This window comes from Sceloporus occidentalis, unplaced genomic scaffold (assembly GCF_023333645.1).
Source record: "Sceloporus occidentalis isolate IW3139 unplaced genomic scaffold, rSceOcc1.0.p SCAF_2, whole genome shotgun sequence".
In the NCBI taxonomy this organism is placed as follows: Eukaryota; Metazoa; Chordata; class Lepidosauria; order Squamata; family Phrynosomatidae; genus Sceloporus; species Sceloporus occidentalis.
In genome coordinates this window covers 273,685,792-273,701,415 of record NW_028316982.1, presented here as the reverse complement: position 1 = coordinate 273,701,415, position 15,624 = coordinate 273,685,792, and the positions used below count along the sequence as shown (strand labels likewise).

The window sequence follows — 15,624 nt, the reverse complement described above, 5'->3', positions numbered from 1 at the left end:
AAATGGACATGTTTAGCTAGTTACAGATGAGCCTTCAGATTGTGTACTCCTACTAATCTTGGATAGTTTTAACTGCAGTTGCCTCTTGCATACAAAATGGAGAACTGTGATTTAATGGAGGTTTACTAACCAAGAACTTAAGCTATATTTAAACCACTTGGAGCACCAAGCAGTAACACTAAATGAGCCATGTAGTTTAAGATCTTGGTTATTAAACCGGTTTTAACTTAAGGCTACCCCTTTCAGAGAGGGAGGAGCAGTTTAAGCTAACCACAATCTAGATGTCAGAACTGGTGCTTCAAAGGCTTCAGGGGTGGGGTGACAAGAGTGCATGGAATCCCATAACTTCTTAAAGGATTGTCAAGTCATTGTTTAATGAATGATCTGCTGGTATTTAGGCACACTAGGTTTCTTTATTAGCAAAACCTTCCATTGACAACTATGTGGGGCATTCCTAAGGACTACCTATATTGCCATTTCTACCTCAGAAGCATGTTTGAGGGTAGGAAAACCACCAATAAGCTGTGCCATAAGGCAAAAGAGAACAAGCTACTTCTATGTCCTTAAGAAGACTCCAAACCTTCTCACCAACTTACCGAGCTGCCAACTCCAAATCCAGTACTGGCTGTTCCAAAGAGCCCTGTCCCAGTTCCAAAGGCAGTGGCCGTATTTGTGTTGGCGGCTGTTCCAAAAAGGCCTCCTGGCTGCGAAGGCTGCGCTGCTCCAAATAAACCCTGCAGACATAAGAGGATGTTTGAGAAATGAGAGGTTACTACTATTTTCTCTGACAAAACTCAATGGCCATTCTGCATACCAGGGAATAGTTTCAGGTCAGGCAGATTTTTACAGGTCACAGGTGCTCAGTGTTGGAGTTTGGTTCTGGGTATTAGTCAAGCAGAAAACCTCACTTAGTTTAGAACAGTGCAATCTGATGTAGAGGACAGGCAATTATTATTTTTCTAATGTGTCAGGAACGGGCATTAAATTTTTGTCCACTGGGTACAAGTGTTTCCTTCTTTCCTGAAAACTTGTGAGGGTCTAGAAGCCCCTGACTCAGGGACTGGCACAAGTCTATGACCACCACTTTGAATAGTACAGTGGGCCCTTGATATTTGCTGTGGTTTGGTTCCAAGACCCTCCGTGAATAACAAAATGGGTGGATGCTCAAGTCCCATTAAATACAATGGCATAGCAAAATGGTGTCCCTTATATAAAATGGCAAAATCAAGATTTGCTTTTTGAAATTTATATATATAGTCAGTATTTGCAAACTGTACATACTTGAATTAGTGGATACGAAGAACTGACTGTACTTGTTTAGACCCAATGCTAGGGGAATTACTTGAGGCTTGGCAATATCTTATGGGACAGACAAATGAACTAGAAAAGCAGCCCTATGGTTGCCATAAAGGCCACAGAGGCCCTCACTGGAGGAGAAAAAAAGGCACACAGAGCACTCACAATCATGTTCTGGGAAACATACAGAAAACACCCCCAGGTTTACAAGGACTGCTAATCTCTTCAGCTCAACACACCCACTCTCACATGATTTGGCCACGTTCGCTACCGAAGCCTTTAATTCTACATTCAGAAGAGGTAAAACAGTTTCTGTTATGGTGATAAAATTACCAGCTTGATAGATGAAGGGAATGCTGTGGATATAGTATATCTTGACTTCAGTATATCTTGAGAGGGTTCCCCATGACATTCTTGCAAAGAAGCTTGTAAAATGTGGGCGAGATAAGGCAACTGTTACATGGATTTGGAATTGGTTGACCGGCCGAACCCAAAGGGTGCTCAGCAATGGCTGCTTTTCCTCCTGGAAAGAAGTGACCAGTGGGGTCCCGCGGGGCTCTGTCCTGGGGCCAGCACTATTCAGCATCTTTATCAATGACTTGGATGATAGAATTGGGAGCATACTTATCAAATTTGCAGATGACACCAAATTAGGAGGAATAGCTAATACTCCAGAGGACAGCATCAAAATTCAAGATGACCTGAATAGACTAGAAAGCTGGGCCAAATCTAACAAAATGAAATTCAACACAGAGAAATGTAAGGTACTGCACTTAAGGCGGAAAAATGAAATGCACAGTCCTCTACATCAGATTGCACGGTTCTGATGGGGGAGACCTGGCTGAATGAGAGACTTATTCATGTGAAAAGGATCTGGGAGTCCAAGTAGATCACAAGTTGAACATGAGTCAACAGTGCGAAGCGGCAGCTAAAAAGGCCAATGCAATTTTAGGTTACATCAATAAACGTACAGTGTCTAGATCAAGGGAAATAATAGTGCCACTCTATTCTGCTCTGGTCCCACCAGGAATATTGTGTCCAGTTCTGGGCACCACAATTCAAAAAGGATGTTGAGAAACTGGAGCCATGTGTCCAAGGGAGGGCAACTAAAATGGTGAAGGGTCTGGAAACCATGTCCTATGAGGAACGACTTAAGGAGCTGGATATGTTTAGCCTGGAGAAGAGAAGGTTAAGAGGTGATATGATAGCCCTGTTTAAATACTTGAAGGGATGTCATATTGAGGAGGGAGCAAGCTTGTTTTCTGCTGCTCCAGAGACCAGGACACGGAACAATGGATGTAAGCTATAGGATAAGAGATTCCACCTCAACATTAGGAGGAACCTCTTGACAGTAAGGGCTGTTCAACAGTGGAACGCACTCCTTCCTCAGAGTGTAGTGGATTCTCCTTCCTTAGAGATCTTTAATCAGAGTCTCGATGGCCATCTGTCAGGGATGCTTTGATTTAGATTTTCTGCATGGCAGAATGGGGTTGGAATGGATGGCCCTTGGGGCCTCTTCCAAGTCTACGATTCTACGGCTACTGGATGAGTGTTTTAAGGGTGTAATGTTCTGTACAACATCCTTCATGGTTTAGCTGACTACCGAAGTCCAATTTCATTTCCAACATGAGGCCCTCTTTATGTATTTCCTCTCACAGTTCCTAACGGACTAACCTGACAACTAAAAAATAATAAAATAAAACTTTTATTTTTATCCCGCTTTAGTGATGCGACAATCAAAGCATCTCACAACATATTAAAATATCCACATTCACAACATTATGTTCCAAAGTGGTGGGCTAATAATCCATGATGCGGGGGCAATCATTCTGTGACCGGGCACTTTATTCAGGAAGGCCTGCCGGAAGAGATCCGTCTTGACAGCGTCTTTAAAGCTGTCTAAGCTGGCAATTTGACGGATCTTGTCCGGCCGGCCGTTCCATAGTTTGGGAGCCATTGCAGAGAAGGCCCTCTGGGAGGGAGCAGTTAAGTCTGGTCTTTAAAGGCTGCAGTAGATTCCTCCCAGAGGACCTGAGGGTGCAGCGGGGCGGATTATATGGGAGCAGGCGATCCCTTAAATAGGTTGGACCCAAGCCATGTAAAACTTTAAAGGTAATAACCAATACCTTGTACTGTGCCCAGAAACTAATAGGCAGCCAGTGAAGAGATTTTAGGATGGATGTTATTCGGTCACTCCTAGTTTTTCTGGCGACCAGCCTGGCTGCCATATTTTGCACTAATTGAAGTTTCGGGACTAGGCACAAGGGTAGCCCCATGTACAGCGCATTACAGAAATCAAGTTGTGAGGTTACCAGTGAATGTACAACAGTTTCTATGTCCTTTACTTCCAGGAAAGGGCACAGCTGGCGTATCAGCTGGAGCTGATGACAGGTGCTCCTGATCGTTGCATTCACCTGATTTCTCATGTGAAGCGATGGATCTAGGAGCATCCCCAGACTGTGAACACAGTCCTTTGTGGAGAGTGTGAGCCCATCTAGGACTAGAGGTTGCAACCCTATACCTGGTTTGGAGGCCCTACTGTAAGAACCTCCGTTTTGTCTGGATTCAGCCTGAGTTTGTTTTTCCTCATCCAGCCCATTACAACAGGCAGAGAAAGCCAGAGTTCCTTGGTAGAGTGGCATTTGTATCTGATTGTACTCACTCTTCAAAAGAATGCTAAGAAGACTGATGTTCATATCTATCCCTGATTATACTTACTTTTCAAAAGAATGCCACAAAGACCAATGTTCACATTTATCACTACCAAAAGTAAGACAAGAACAGCATTCAGGTTTCTCTAGGTAAGCGCAGGTAGTTTTCCGGGATGGGAGTGACCCCTGCTTTGCTAAGCGATTAGTTTCATCCAGCTACAGCTGTTTGCAACCAATGTTTTTATCTGGCAGCATTTGCCAAGACAAACATTCTTTTGAAAGAAATCATGTGGAATAGGAATGTATAGCATTCCACCAGGTGGTTGGTCTGCAAGTCATACCATACCTCACCACTAGCTATGCTCCAGGGAAACCCAACCCAACTGGAGGCCCACAGTTTCATGAGTTCTGATATTGTGGGCTGGCACAACTAATTAATAATTAATGGATCTTTTATTAAGAGAGAATAGCTCTGGAAAGCTTTGGCCAGAGTACAGGACAGCTTTCAATCACAGTAAGTAGATGGCTTGAAACATTCTGGTAAAAATATTCACTGCAGGTTAAGGCAGCTGACTGCTGATGATCACCAGCCTACTGAACAAAGAGAATGTTCTTGGTCAATTCTTAGTGATAAGCTGCAGAACCAAGGCACCAGAAATCATGAAGAACCAGCATACCACCCTGAACACTCTAATCTTATCTGATTTTGGAAGCTAAAGAGACTCAGTCCTGGTTAATACTTGGATGGGAGACCTCCAAGAGAGAAACAACAAGGGTCTCCAGATAGGACCAAGAAGTGACAGTGTCTGAAACCTGGGAGAGCCATGGTTCAAAACACAGCTGACAATCCTAGGCTAGACAGGACAGTAGTTCTGCCCAGTACACAGGCAGCTTCCCTGATTCACTCTACAGAAAGTCCCAGCTTCCATCCCCAGCAGGCTTTCCAAGAAAGGCTAGGAAGGAATCCTGCCTGAAACCCTGGAGTGCCATTCCTGTTTGCCAGAGCTACCATCGCTGGCATAGATTGACCACCATGAGTCTCTCCCAGAATAAGGCCACTTTCTATCCTCCAAGGAGATTAATCGATGTCGCCCTCCAGCTGTGTCTGGACTGCAGCTCACAGCATTCATCCTACTGACAGTGGCAGCTGGAGGTTTTGTCCAACAGTGTCTGGAGGGCCATTTCATTCCCACCCCTAATGCACAGCCACCCTGTAGGTGGTTGCAATCGTTGTCATTTTACCATTGTATTTGTATTGGGCTGTCCAAGGGTGCTGGTATTCCCAAACGAAAAGCCTGTGTTCGCAGTAGTGGGCTGACCAAAGGGCTTGTTGAAGAGGCTGGTTGTTGGCTGGGGCTGGCCAAAGAGGCTGCCAGTTCCTGTTCCAAAACCTGTTGTACCTGGAAGAGAGAGAAACCAGTGCTATCACACTGTATGTGGAGTTTGCCAGCTGGATTTCCACTGTGGAGTAGCCAAGTAAAAGGATACAAAAGGGGATGGGGAGGGCAGGTGCAGCAACAGGCGTTTGCCTGGGTATTATTTGGGGTGATTAGGCCAATGTTATGGGGGAAAGGGAGGGGTGTCATGTGGATGTTTGCAGAGGGACATCCTGACAGAAGGGCTAGCAAGAGGAGCAGCAGACCAACTTTGGCCAAATGCTGACCAGCTGAATGACCGAGATGACATTTTTATCAGCACCAAAGGAACCCTACTAGCCGCATAACCTACAGCACTGGATAAATATCAAAAACATTTTTTTTTGCCCACAAGTGTCTCATTTCCCCGTATTTTTGATGATCCCAGATTTGGCAAGCTCAGTGTGGTATAGTGGGTTGATTGTTGTACTGGGAGACCAGGGTTCGAATCCCCACTCAGCCATGTCAATCTACTGGGCGACTTTGGGCAAGTCACACTTTCTCAGCTTCAGAGAAAGGCAAGGGGCAAACCTGCTCTGAACAAATTCTGCCAAGAAAAGCCATGATATGTTACCTTTAGGGTACCCATAAATTAGAAATGACTTGAAGGCATGCAACAAATGCCTCTTTTACAACAGGAAGTGACCTTTTTAACCTTCCTTTTAGAAAAATGGCCCAGAGTGCAAAAAATACAGCAGCACTGCTTGCCAGACCCCCAAAAGGGGGCTTGGGGAGGGGGACTTGAGAGCAAAAGCCTTAAAAAAATTCTGGACAGTGAAGGCTACAGAAATAGCCCTGGGGACCTGCATTTCTCCTGTCCCTGGACAACAGCAAGGGCCCCTGGCTGTTTCTCCTTTTTTGCTCTGAAAATCTAATGAATGATGTGTTTTCATCTTCCCAATCCCAAGTGGCTTGGGCCTGAAATGCAGTGCCCACCAACCTAAGGTAAGCACCCTCGAAGGCTGATGGAACCTCAGAGGTTCCAAGAAGCCTTAGAGGGGCTCACGGTTGGAAATGACGGCGACTCTGTTGATGCCCTTACCGGTATCTGGAATACCGGTCTTTCTGGGGCTATACACAGAATCGCTCCCAAGCGTCCTCTCAGGCCCGCTTCCAATCGTAAGCCCTGGTATACGGAAGATCTCCGGGCGAGGAAGCGGGTCCTGCGACGACTAGAGTACCGTTGGCGGAAACACCTACGCTTAAACGACAAGACTCTCCTAGACCGTTTGTTGAAGGACTATGGAGAGGCAATACGAGCAACTAAGAATTCGTTCTATGGTGCTCGTATTGCGTCCGCGGAGTCACGTCCGGCAGAGTTGTTCAGGGTGGTCAGGGAGCTAACTCAGCTCCCTCCTGCCCCGAACCAGATCCTTGAACCTTCTAAGGCCTGCTGCGACCTTTTTAATGACTTTTTTGTGGATAAAACTTCTCGTATAAGCGAAGGTCTGAACGCCGATGTTAATGCAGAGCCTAGGGTAGAAGTGTCCAGAGCCTCCGTGGACTGTGTTACACTGGATCAGTTTGAGTTGGTGAGTACCGAGGATGTGGACAAGATCCTCGGAAGTGTTCGGAAAACGACCTGCTCTCTTGATCCCTGCCCCTCGTGGTTAGCGGCCCAGGGGGGACCGGTAGTTACAACATTGCTACACCGGATAATCAACACCTCTTTGAGGGATGGGCAGTTTCCATCGGATCTAAAATTGGCCATCGTAAGACCGATCCTAAAAAAGCCCTCCCTCGACCCCCTGGTACATAATAATTATCGGCCTGTTTCGCTGCTACCATTTTTGGGGAAGGTGATTGAGAGAGCGGTTGCGATCCAGCTTCAGGCGGTCTTGGATGAAACTGATTATCTGGATCCATTTCAAACTGGCTTCCGGGCGGGTCACGGGGTTGAGACGGCCATGGTCGCCTTGGTCGATGATCTCCGTCTGAGCATCGACGGGGGTAGCGTGTCCCTGTTGGTGCTCTTGGACATCTCAGCGGCTTTCGATACCATAGACCATGGTATCCTTCTGGGGCGCCTGGCGGAGGTTGGGATCGGGGGCACTGCGCTCCAGTGGTTCCGGTCCTACCTCTCTGGGAGGTCCCAGATGGTGCAGCTGGGAGACGTGTGCTCCAGCGAGCGGGCCCTTAAAACTGGGGTCCCTCAAGGAGCCATTCTGTCTCCCATGCTATTTAACATTTACATGAAACCGCTGGGAGAGATCATCCGGAGACATGGGGCGCGGGGTTATCAGTACGCTGATGACACCCAGATTATTTTCTCTATGTCTCCGACTGATGCAGTGACCGGGGATGGCGTCTCTCCTCTCGTGGCCTGTCTGGAGTCAGTAATGGACTGGATGAGGAAAAACCGACTCAAACTAAATCCAGAGAAAACGGAGGTACTAGTGATAGGTTCCCCCGGTCCGGGAATGACGGTGGTTCCACCTGTCCTGAACGGGGTCACGCTCCCTGTGAAGGACTCCGTGCGCAGTCTGGGAGTGCTTCTTGATTCGTCGCTTCATCTGACTGCTCAGGTGAATGCGACGGTCAAGAGCACCTGTTATCAGCTTCGGCTGATCCGCCAGCTGCGCCCATACCTGGACCGGAGGGACCTAGAAACTGTTGTACACGCCCTGGTAACTTCGAGATTGGACTTCTGCAATGTACTCTACTTGGGGCAACCCTTATACCAAACTCGGAAGCTCCAACTGGTACAGAATATGGCAGCCCGGCTGGTCACTGGTGCGAACAGGACCAGCCACATAACACCTATACTTAAAGATCTTCATTGGCTGCCTATACGCTTCCGAGCTCAATATAAGGCGTTGGTTATTACCTATAAAGCCCTAAATGGCTTGGGCCCAGGATTTCTGAAGGACCGCCTCTCCCCGTACAATCCGCCTCGCACCCTCAGAACATCTGGGCAGCAATTGCTGAAGGTGCCAGGGGCTAGGCTAGCTTCTACCTCTAGAAGAGCCTTTTCCACAGCTGCCCCTGCCCTCTGGAACACGCTGCCCACCGAGCTCCGCTCATCTACTACCCTGGCCCAATTTAGGAAGGACCTCAAGACCTTCCTATTTAAGCAGGCATTCCCCGACTAAACATCCCGTGGGCCTCCCTCCTCTTCCGTGGCCATGAGGAGGGGCTAACGGGGCTTTTTATTGTTTTTATTGTTTCTTGTTGTATCAGTATTGATGCTGTTGTTGTGTTTTTAATCTGTGTCTGTGCATTGTCTGCATTTGGAAGCCGCCCTGATCTTTTTGGAAGGGCGGGATATAAATAAAGTATTTATTTATTATATTTATTAGGGCCTGCCCAGTGGATTCTTAAGTGAGTTTCATGACTTGCGTAGAGATTTAAATTCAAATCTCCACCCTTCTAAGTCTGGGCTGTAACAACATGCTGGCCCTGTAATGCTGCTTGTTCTGTTCTTGGGTTTCAGTCACTGGATGATTAATACTCTACAAGGACTTGCTGACTGTATCACTTGCTGACTGTATGTTGGCTGGATTCCATTTCGATAAAGGAAAACCAAACTACCTTGATGAGATTATGTGCAGCTCGATGGCATACTTTTACGCAGCAGCTAGCCAGCACCTCAAGCTTTGGACAGAGCCTGAAGAGGCCTCCCCACATCAACCTACACGCATCAGTACTTACTGGTCCCGAAGCCTGTCTTATTCTGTCCGTATGAAAAGCCTGTATTTGTGGTGGAGGAACCAAAGAGCCCCGTGGCTGCACTGGACGTGGCAGTGGATGATCCAAACAACCCTGGCGTGGCTCCAGTTCCAACAGGGTTGGAGGGACCCTTCCTGTTTGCTTGATAGTCCTCTAGACGAAGCTCCTACACAAGAAACATTTCTTAAGTACTGTCATGCCATACAGGACACCGCTTAGCTCCTTCTGTCTGCCCTCAAACACACAAACACTACTCAGCCGCAATAATGGTTCAGCAGGCATATGAATCTGAAGTTCCCTTTCAGAGAGCTGAAGGTATCTTCAGTGACCATCTCTATCCAAGCAGGTCACTAAAGCCCCAGCACAGTCCTTCTTTCTGACAGTTTTAACCAAGTATGTGATACACAGATGTACAGCTCTTCTCCGCTCCCTTTTGCATCACTTTCCTTCTTCGCTCTTGAAACACAGAGTATTCACACTACCATTATTGCTCCAGTCTTGTACATGTGCAAAAATAATACATGAGAAAGGTGAAGGGACTGAGGGGCAGCCATGCAGAATCTACATCTGCAGGCCCACGAAGAGAACCCCAACACAACACAGGAGACAAGGGATTCAGAATCAACACATCTAAAAGCAGTGATTGTGGAACAACCAAGGAACTTATGCAGACCTTCAATTTGTAACCTGGTATTGGGGGGCAGGGGTGGAGAATGAGAAGAATGTTCCTAACCTAAGCATTTCTCCTGGCAGATGAAGGCCGCATCTCACTGCAGAAATAATCCAGTTTTGACACTTTAACCTTCATGCCTCAATGCTATGGAATTTTGAGAATTCCTCTCTGTCAAAGAGTGCTGGTGCCGCAACAAACTATACTTGCCAGAACTGTAGCACTGAGCCATGGCAGTTCAAGTGATGTCAAATTGGATTAGCCTTCCCAGGCATTGCATAATTGTTGCTTACTATTTGATGTTCTTTTGGTGCCTGTTTATCAAACCATTTCCTGTATTGCTATGTACTGTATATGCATTATCCTACTTGAGAGTATGAAGATTAACCATCCATTATGAAACCAAGCCCTCCCTCCAGTCCATCTGCCTTGGTCCAGGTCTCGGAGGTAGAGAGGAACTGCTGGACCTCTTACCCTTTCCCTCCACCACTCCCTTCTCCTTCTGTGTCATGTCTTTTTAGATTGTAAGCCCGAGGGCAGGGATCCGTCTAGCTAAAAAGATTGCATGTACAGCGCTGTGTAAATTTACAGCACTTCATAAATAAAGGTTAATAATAATTATTATTATTCCCAGTGCAGATGCAACCCAAGTTGTGCAAGACTTCCAAAGGAGACGGATACATGTATCTGACAGGCCAAATGAAGCGGCTTTGGGCCACTTTGCAGGCGTGCTGCAATGATGCATGTGTCCTAAGAGGCCGGAAGCTGTATGGAAACCAGATTCCAGTCCTAAGGACCAGAATGTAGCTTTAGCATGGCTTCCGGCCTCTTTGGATGGGTGCGTCATTTAAACAGCGCACCTCCAAAGTAGCCCAAGGCAGCTTCATTTGGCCTGTCAGTTTCGGCCCATAGTCTCTGAGATGCACTTAAATCTGTAGGTCATATCTATCAAAAAGGAAGGATTTTTTTTCTGCCCATCACAGCACTCCTCCTAAAGTGACCCCATTCTTCACAGTTTCCTGTGGAAAGCCTTCCAAGTAACTTCCTTTCAGGACTCCGTGTAAAACCCAATTTTTGGAGATTTTACAGAGGGTCAAAGGTGTCCCCCAATCCAGCTCTCTGATGTGTTTCTCTCTCCTAAAAGGAACCAGCCTCTGCCAAGATAAGGAAGATATATAACTCCACTGTCTGGACCATTGGTTTCATGGCAAATGGAAAGACAATGTGTAAAACACACAAACACAGACACAGACTAACCTCCAGTGATTTGCTTTCATATTCTTTCATTGCAGTAATACACTGATGTTTGGTGCTGATGTTCGTACTGACTCCAGATTTCACCATGGTGTCAGTCCCAGTTGGCGGCTGTGAGGAAAAAAAGGAAATAGTAATTAAGGTTTCTGCAGATCTTATTCCCACTGCCACCTACCCAAGTCCTGCAAGTAGATAATAATTGCATGGAGGACCAAAGGACTTCCTTCATAGGCCAACAAGACCATTAATGTGGCTCACAGTGGAGGTTTGGATCCAAGAAATCCAAGTTCAGATTCCTGTTCAGCCATAGGCATTCCAGGTGCTTCTTGAGCAAGTTAAGAACAAAGCCACAGGCTTTTAGGAAGGAGGAGAGAATACGTATGGAGACAAAGGTTGGGGCTTTTCTTGCCTTGGTATGCAGGAGATGTGAACATTTTCTAAGTGTCCTGCAACTAAGCCACATGCTGTCCACACCAACAGTCTGCCTCTGGTCCCGCTCAAGGCCTATATGTCTGTAAAAGTCCTTCTCTAACTGGAAGGTAACCCTTCCTGTCATTTCTTCTTCTATAATATGAGCAGCCAAGAGTTCCACCCTTAAATCTACTCATAGAATCATAGAGTTGGACAGAAACAAGGTATAAGACATCTCTCCCTGGTGTCAAATATGTATCTTCTGCTCCCTCAACTGCTACAGAATGCTCAAGATGAACTATTCTATCCACTGTTTAAAGGGGCCTCTCTACATCCTAGCCTCTGAATAAATGTCATCCACTTCAGATTCACACTTAAAACACAGACAGTGGCCTCATACTGGACCAGGCCATTGGTACATCAGCTCAGTAGTTTCTATGTTGACTGGCTGGAGCTGGTCAGTCTCAGGAAAGAGGTATTTCCAAGCTGTGGAGCAAGGACTGAACATGGGACTTTCTGCATACAAGCATCTGCTCTACCACTGAGCTGCAAGTCTAACCACCCACCATCACTTGACTACATATTATTCAAAAGTGAATTACAAACACACATCTTCTACATGTACATATGCACCGACCTAGATTTACACCAAGACAAAGGAGTGAATGATCAGAAGTGGAACAGCAAAGGGAATGCATCTACCTTACTAACACAAGTCATTGTAAAATTAATCTGGACTGCCTATCTATCTGTTCATGCAAGCCTGTCTACGTATCTGGCTTTCTTACATCACTAAACTTTCTCAGTCTCTGACCTGACAAAAGCATCCTATTTTCACTTATCTTTTACACTCATTAGTGACACCAACAGGACAGAACTGCGGGCCAAAGCTCAAAGAGAGCTTAACACGCCTCAGGGAGAATTACGACTCATCTTCTGCAATCTGGCTTTCTTACATCACTTTTGCTGAAGGAAACAACCCTCATGCCTTTTGTTGGAAACAATAGCCTAAAGGCCAAAGCGTAATGAAGGGCTGAATGTGTGAAGGATGGAATACATCTTCAAAAGTGGGACTCACATTGAATTTAATGGTAGTGCCAGTTGGAACAGCTGTAAAGCTAGCTGACCCAAAGAGGGAGCCAGATGTACCCCCAAAGGGGTTGGAGGTTGTGTTAGTGGTTCCAAAAAGGCCACCGCTGCTGGTACTTGTCCCAAAGTCTGCAAGGAAGGAAAGGAAAAAAAATTGAAGTCATTGCCAAAACAGAGTCACAGGAATCTGCACAGTGTATTTTTCAAACTACAACCATCTGATGTGGTATCACGGTGGAGGTACAGCATTTCTGTTTATTTATTCAAGTTACACTCTACTGTTCACAAGTGGGACTCAAGACAACTCACAACAAGATTAGAAGAAAATGCAATTACAACACAAATTCAAACATAATTAGATTGAAAATGTTATTCTGAAAACAGTTGTACAAGACTGGATTCTGCAAATGGTTAGGTCAAGGGCAAATGCCTCTCGGTTCCTTAAGTTCTTTGACCAAGCCATGGGGTGGTGGGAAGCCTCGACAGTGACACAAGTAGTAGGCTTGGTTAAGAGGCCACACACCCAAACCTCTTGCTCCTAAAGCAGCCTGCTAATTAACTCTGGCTTTTCTCAGTACCAAAGAGGCTTAATAGTACATGCTGAAATTCTTTGGCAAACTGGAATACTAATGTGGGGGAAAATAGATTCTCTGCAGCAATAATAGCTACATCTGTCTGTTTGTAGGTTTCCTCATAAGAAACAGCTCATGAACAGGATTATCATTATTATTATTATTATTATTATTATTATCACTTTATTTATCAATAGCAAGTCTTATGCTTCACTCACAAGAACAGAAAAAAAGGTGAAGAACCAGTTTTAAGACTGCCGATTTTAAGTAACAATATGGCTCCTGATGTTGTACAGAGCAAACTGCTGTAGAAATTGCAAAGGAAGCAATACTTACTACCAAAGCCCACAGGCTTGTTCTGTGCAAAGGCATTGTTTTGGGATGAGAAGAGGCCTCCTCCTGTACTTGCCGTTCCAAACAAGCCACTGGAAGTTCCCGTGGACGTCCCAAACCCAAACCCAGTGCTAGTGGAAGAGGTAGCCGGCTGGCTGAAAGTGCTTGAACCAAACAATCCTCCTGAAACCAGAGATGGCATCCAATCAGATCAGGCACGGAAAAGCATGAGGTCAGGAAAGGTATTGAGGTGTTAAGTGTAACAGTAATATTTTTACCAGGTTTGGTCTGTGCACTCCCAAAGAGTCCTCCTGTGTTATTATTGGATCCAAATGCAGATGTCCCAAACGCTCCTCCGCTCGTGGTGCCAAAGCCAGTATCTGCAAAGTAGGAAGGGGATTTGGATAGTGAGGTCTGGAGCACAGCAGGAGTAAAATCGCTGAGCAAGTGCTTGGCCTCACATGCAGGAAAAGCCACAGCTGACTTGCAGAAAGTGAGGTTGTTTCAAAGGCAAATGGAGCATGTTCTGGAAGACCACAGTGTTTGGTCCACCATGGCTCTTAGGTGATTGAAGTTCTATAAAGGCATCTGTGACAGCCGCTCAGGCCGGAGATCAGACAAAGAAAACAACACATTTCAGAATAAATTATTCCCGAGACTCAAGGGAAGTTACAACAGATAAGGCTCAACCAGCCTACAGATGAGAAATATTGAAACCACGGAGGAATGGGTGGTCCTCCAGATGTTATCTGACTGCAACTTCCACCAATCATGAGCAGCACAATCAATGATAAAAGGATCATGAGAACTTTCCACAACCCAGATTTAAACCCTCAGACAGCTCAGACGTAGAGCTTACACTTCACACACAGAATGCTCTGGATTCCATCCTTAACATCTCCAGTTTAAAAGGAGTGAAATATTTGTTTGTTGTAGCCAAAGAAAGCCCCCTCGTAACACAAAGTTCCAGAGTACAATATGCTAAAATATCACAAAACATAAAAGTCTAAACATTTTCAGAGAACCAAGTCAAATGACCAATACCCAGTCCCTCAAAGAACTAAACATATATCCATATAATCAGGGCTTTAAGGTGGTGAGGTGAAAAACCTCTGCCAGGAACCATGAAGAGTTGCTCCCAGGCAAGAGATGATATTTGGACAGAACCAGAAAACTCTGGAAAGGCACTATTGTGCCTGAGGGCACCTATTTTGGTGCATTTCATGAAACTTTGTTTAAAGGAAGAGGCTAGCTAGCTGCAGAGGAAAACATCTGGGATTTCTAAAACAAATAAAGATGTGCATTTGAGATTGTTGACTGTGTAACAACAAGCCTCCTACCTATGGCAGTCATGTAATGTCTCAGATTCCAGACTGGTTCCATATTCCAAAAGACTGGGTGCCCCTGGACCAGAAAGACTAACAGCAGCACCCTGTATAAGGCAGTTTCCCATATTTTATTCAGTGTCACTTACTCTGACCAAAAGTTGATGTTGTCCCAAAGCCCCCGGTGTTGCCTCCGAAAGGCGTTCCAAATGATTTATTAAACATTTTGAAGTTGTTTCAAGTTTTCCAAACCTAAACAAAGATGAAAAACAAGAATATAGTAGACAAACCCAACATCGAGAAATCCTTGCTGGCATTATTTACAAAAACACCAAATAAATGCAGGCATTACAGGAGTAAAAACAAACAAACATCATTTTTATCCCATGCCCCATAGCAGTGAAGGACCCCTCGCTGGATTCTATTATCATCTGGCCAGGCTGTCTAGGTGAGATGCGGAAGATACTGTTTCACAGAATCCTAGTCTCAGAAAGGGAGTGACATGGTCCCTGTAGGGTTCCTCAGGATTTCTCTTTCTCAGGTTCTTCAAGTCATTTTAGCTCATCCATCCAGGTGAATGGTAGTCAGGCTGTTCCAGATGGATCTACATTTCAACTACTGAACCAGTCAGAACCAGGAAGCCTATTCAAAATTGATCCAGCACAGTCAAGCACTGCTCCCATTAATGCTCCCGCATTGTCAAGTGACCTCTACAAATGAAAGCACACGTTGATCCCAAACAGGACGGCTATACAGTACCAGTGATTAGAACCAGGAAGCCTATTCATATTTTACTTGGCCACTGTTAGCTGTGTTGCCTCCCACTTCACTTCCAGGATTATTCCAACTTTAAAGCAAAGCCTTAAATATCTTAAAACTAGATTACCAGAAAGAGCGCCTTTTCTATGTGTACCTTCCTGAACCTTACCCTCTTTGGAG

At 45.6% G+C, this 15,624-nt stretch overlaps 1 protein-coding gene across 4 annotated transcripts in view; it reads right to left on the bottom strand.

The window, feature by feature from the left end:
• The window catches only part of NUP98 (nucleoporin 98 and 96 precursor), a 61,777-nt gene that overhangs the window by 41,085 nt on the left and 5,068 nt on the right, over nucleotides 1–15,624 (bottom strand). For all 4 annotated transcript variants that reach the window (XM_089513179.1, XM_089513181.1, XM_089513182.1 and 1 more), the window contains exons 2-9: nucleotides 14,835–14,937; nucleotides 13,639–13,740; nucleotides 13,364–13,543; nucleotides 12,445–12,584; nucleotides 10,959–11,066; nucleotides 9,014–9,197; nucleotides 5,190–5,347; nucleotides 597–734 (exon numbers count right to left, since the gene is read on the bottom strand). In XM_089513179.1, coding sequence (XP_089369305.1) covers nucleotides 597–734; nucleotides 5,190–5,347; nucleotides 9,014–9,197; nucleotides 10,959–11,066; nucleotides 12,445–12,584; nucleotides 13,364–13,543; nucleotides 13,639–13,740; nucleotides 14,835–14,910 — 1,086 coding nt within the window. In that variant the 5' untranslated portion in view covers nucleotides 14,911–14,937. The remainder of the gene's footprint in view (nucleotides 1–596; nucleotides 735–5,189; nucleotides 5,348–9,013; nucleotides 9,198–10,958; nucleotides 11,067–12,444; nucleotides 12,585–13,363; nucleotides 13,544–13,638; nucleotides 13,741–14,834; nucleotides 14,938–15,624) is intronic.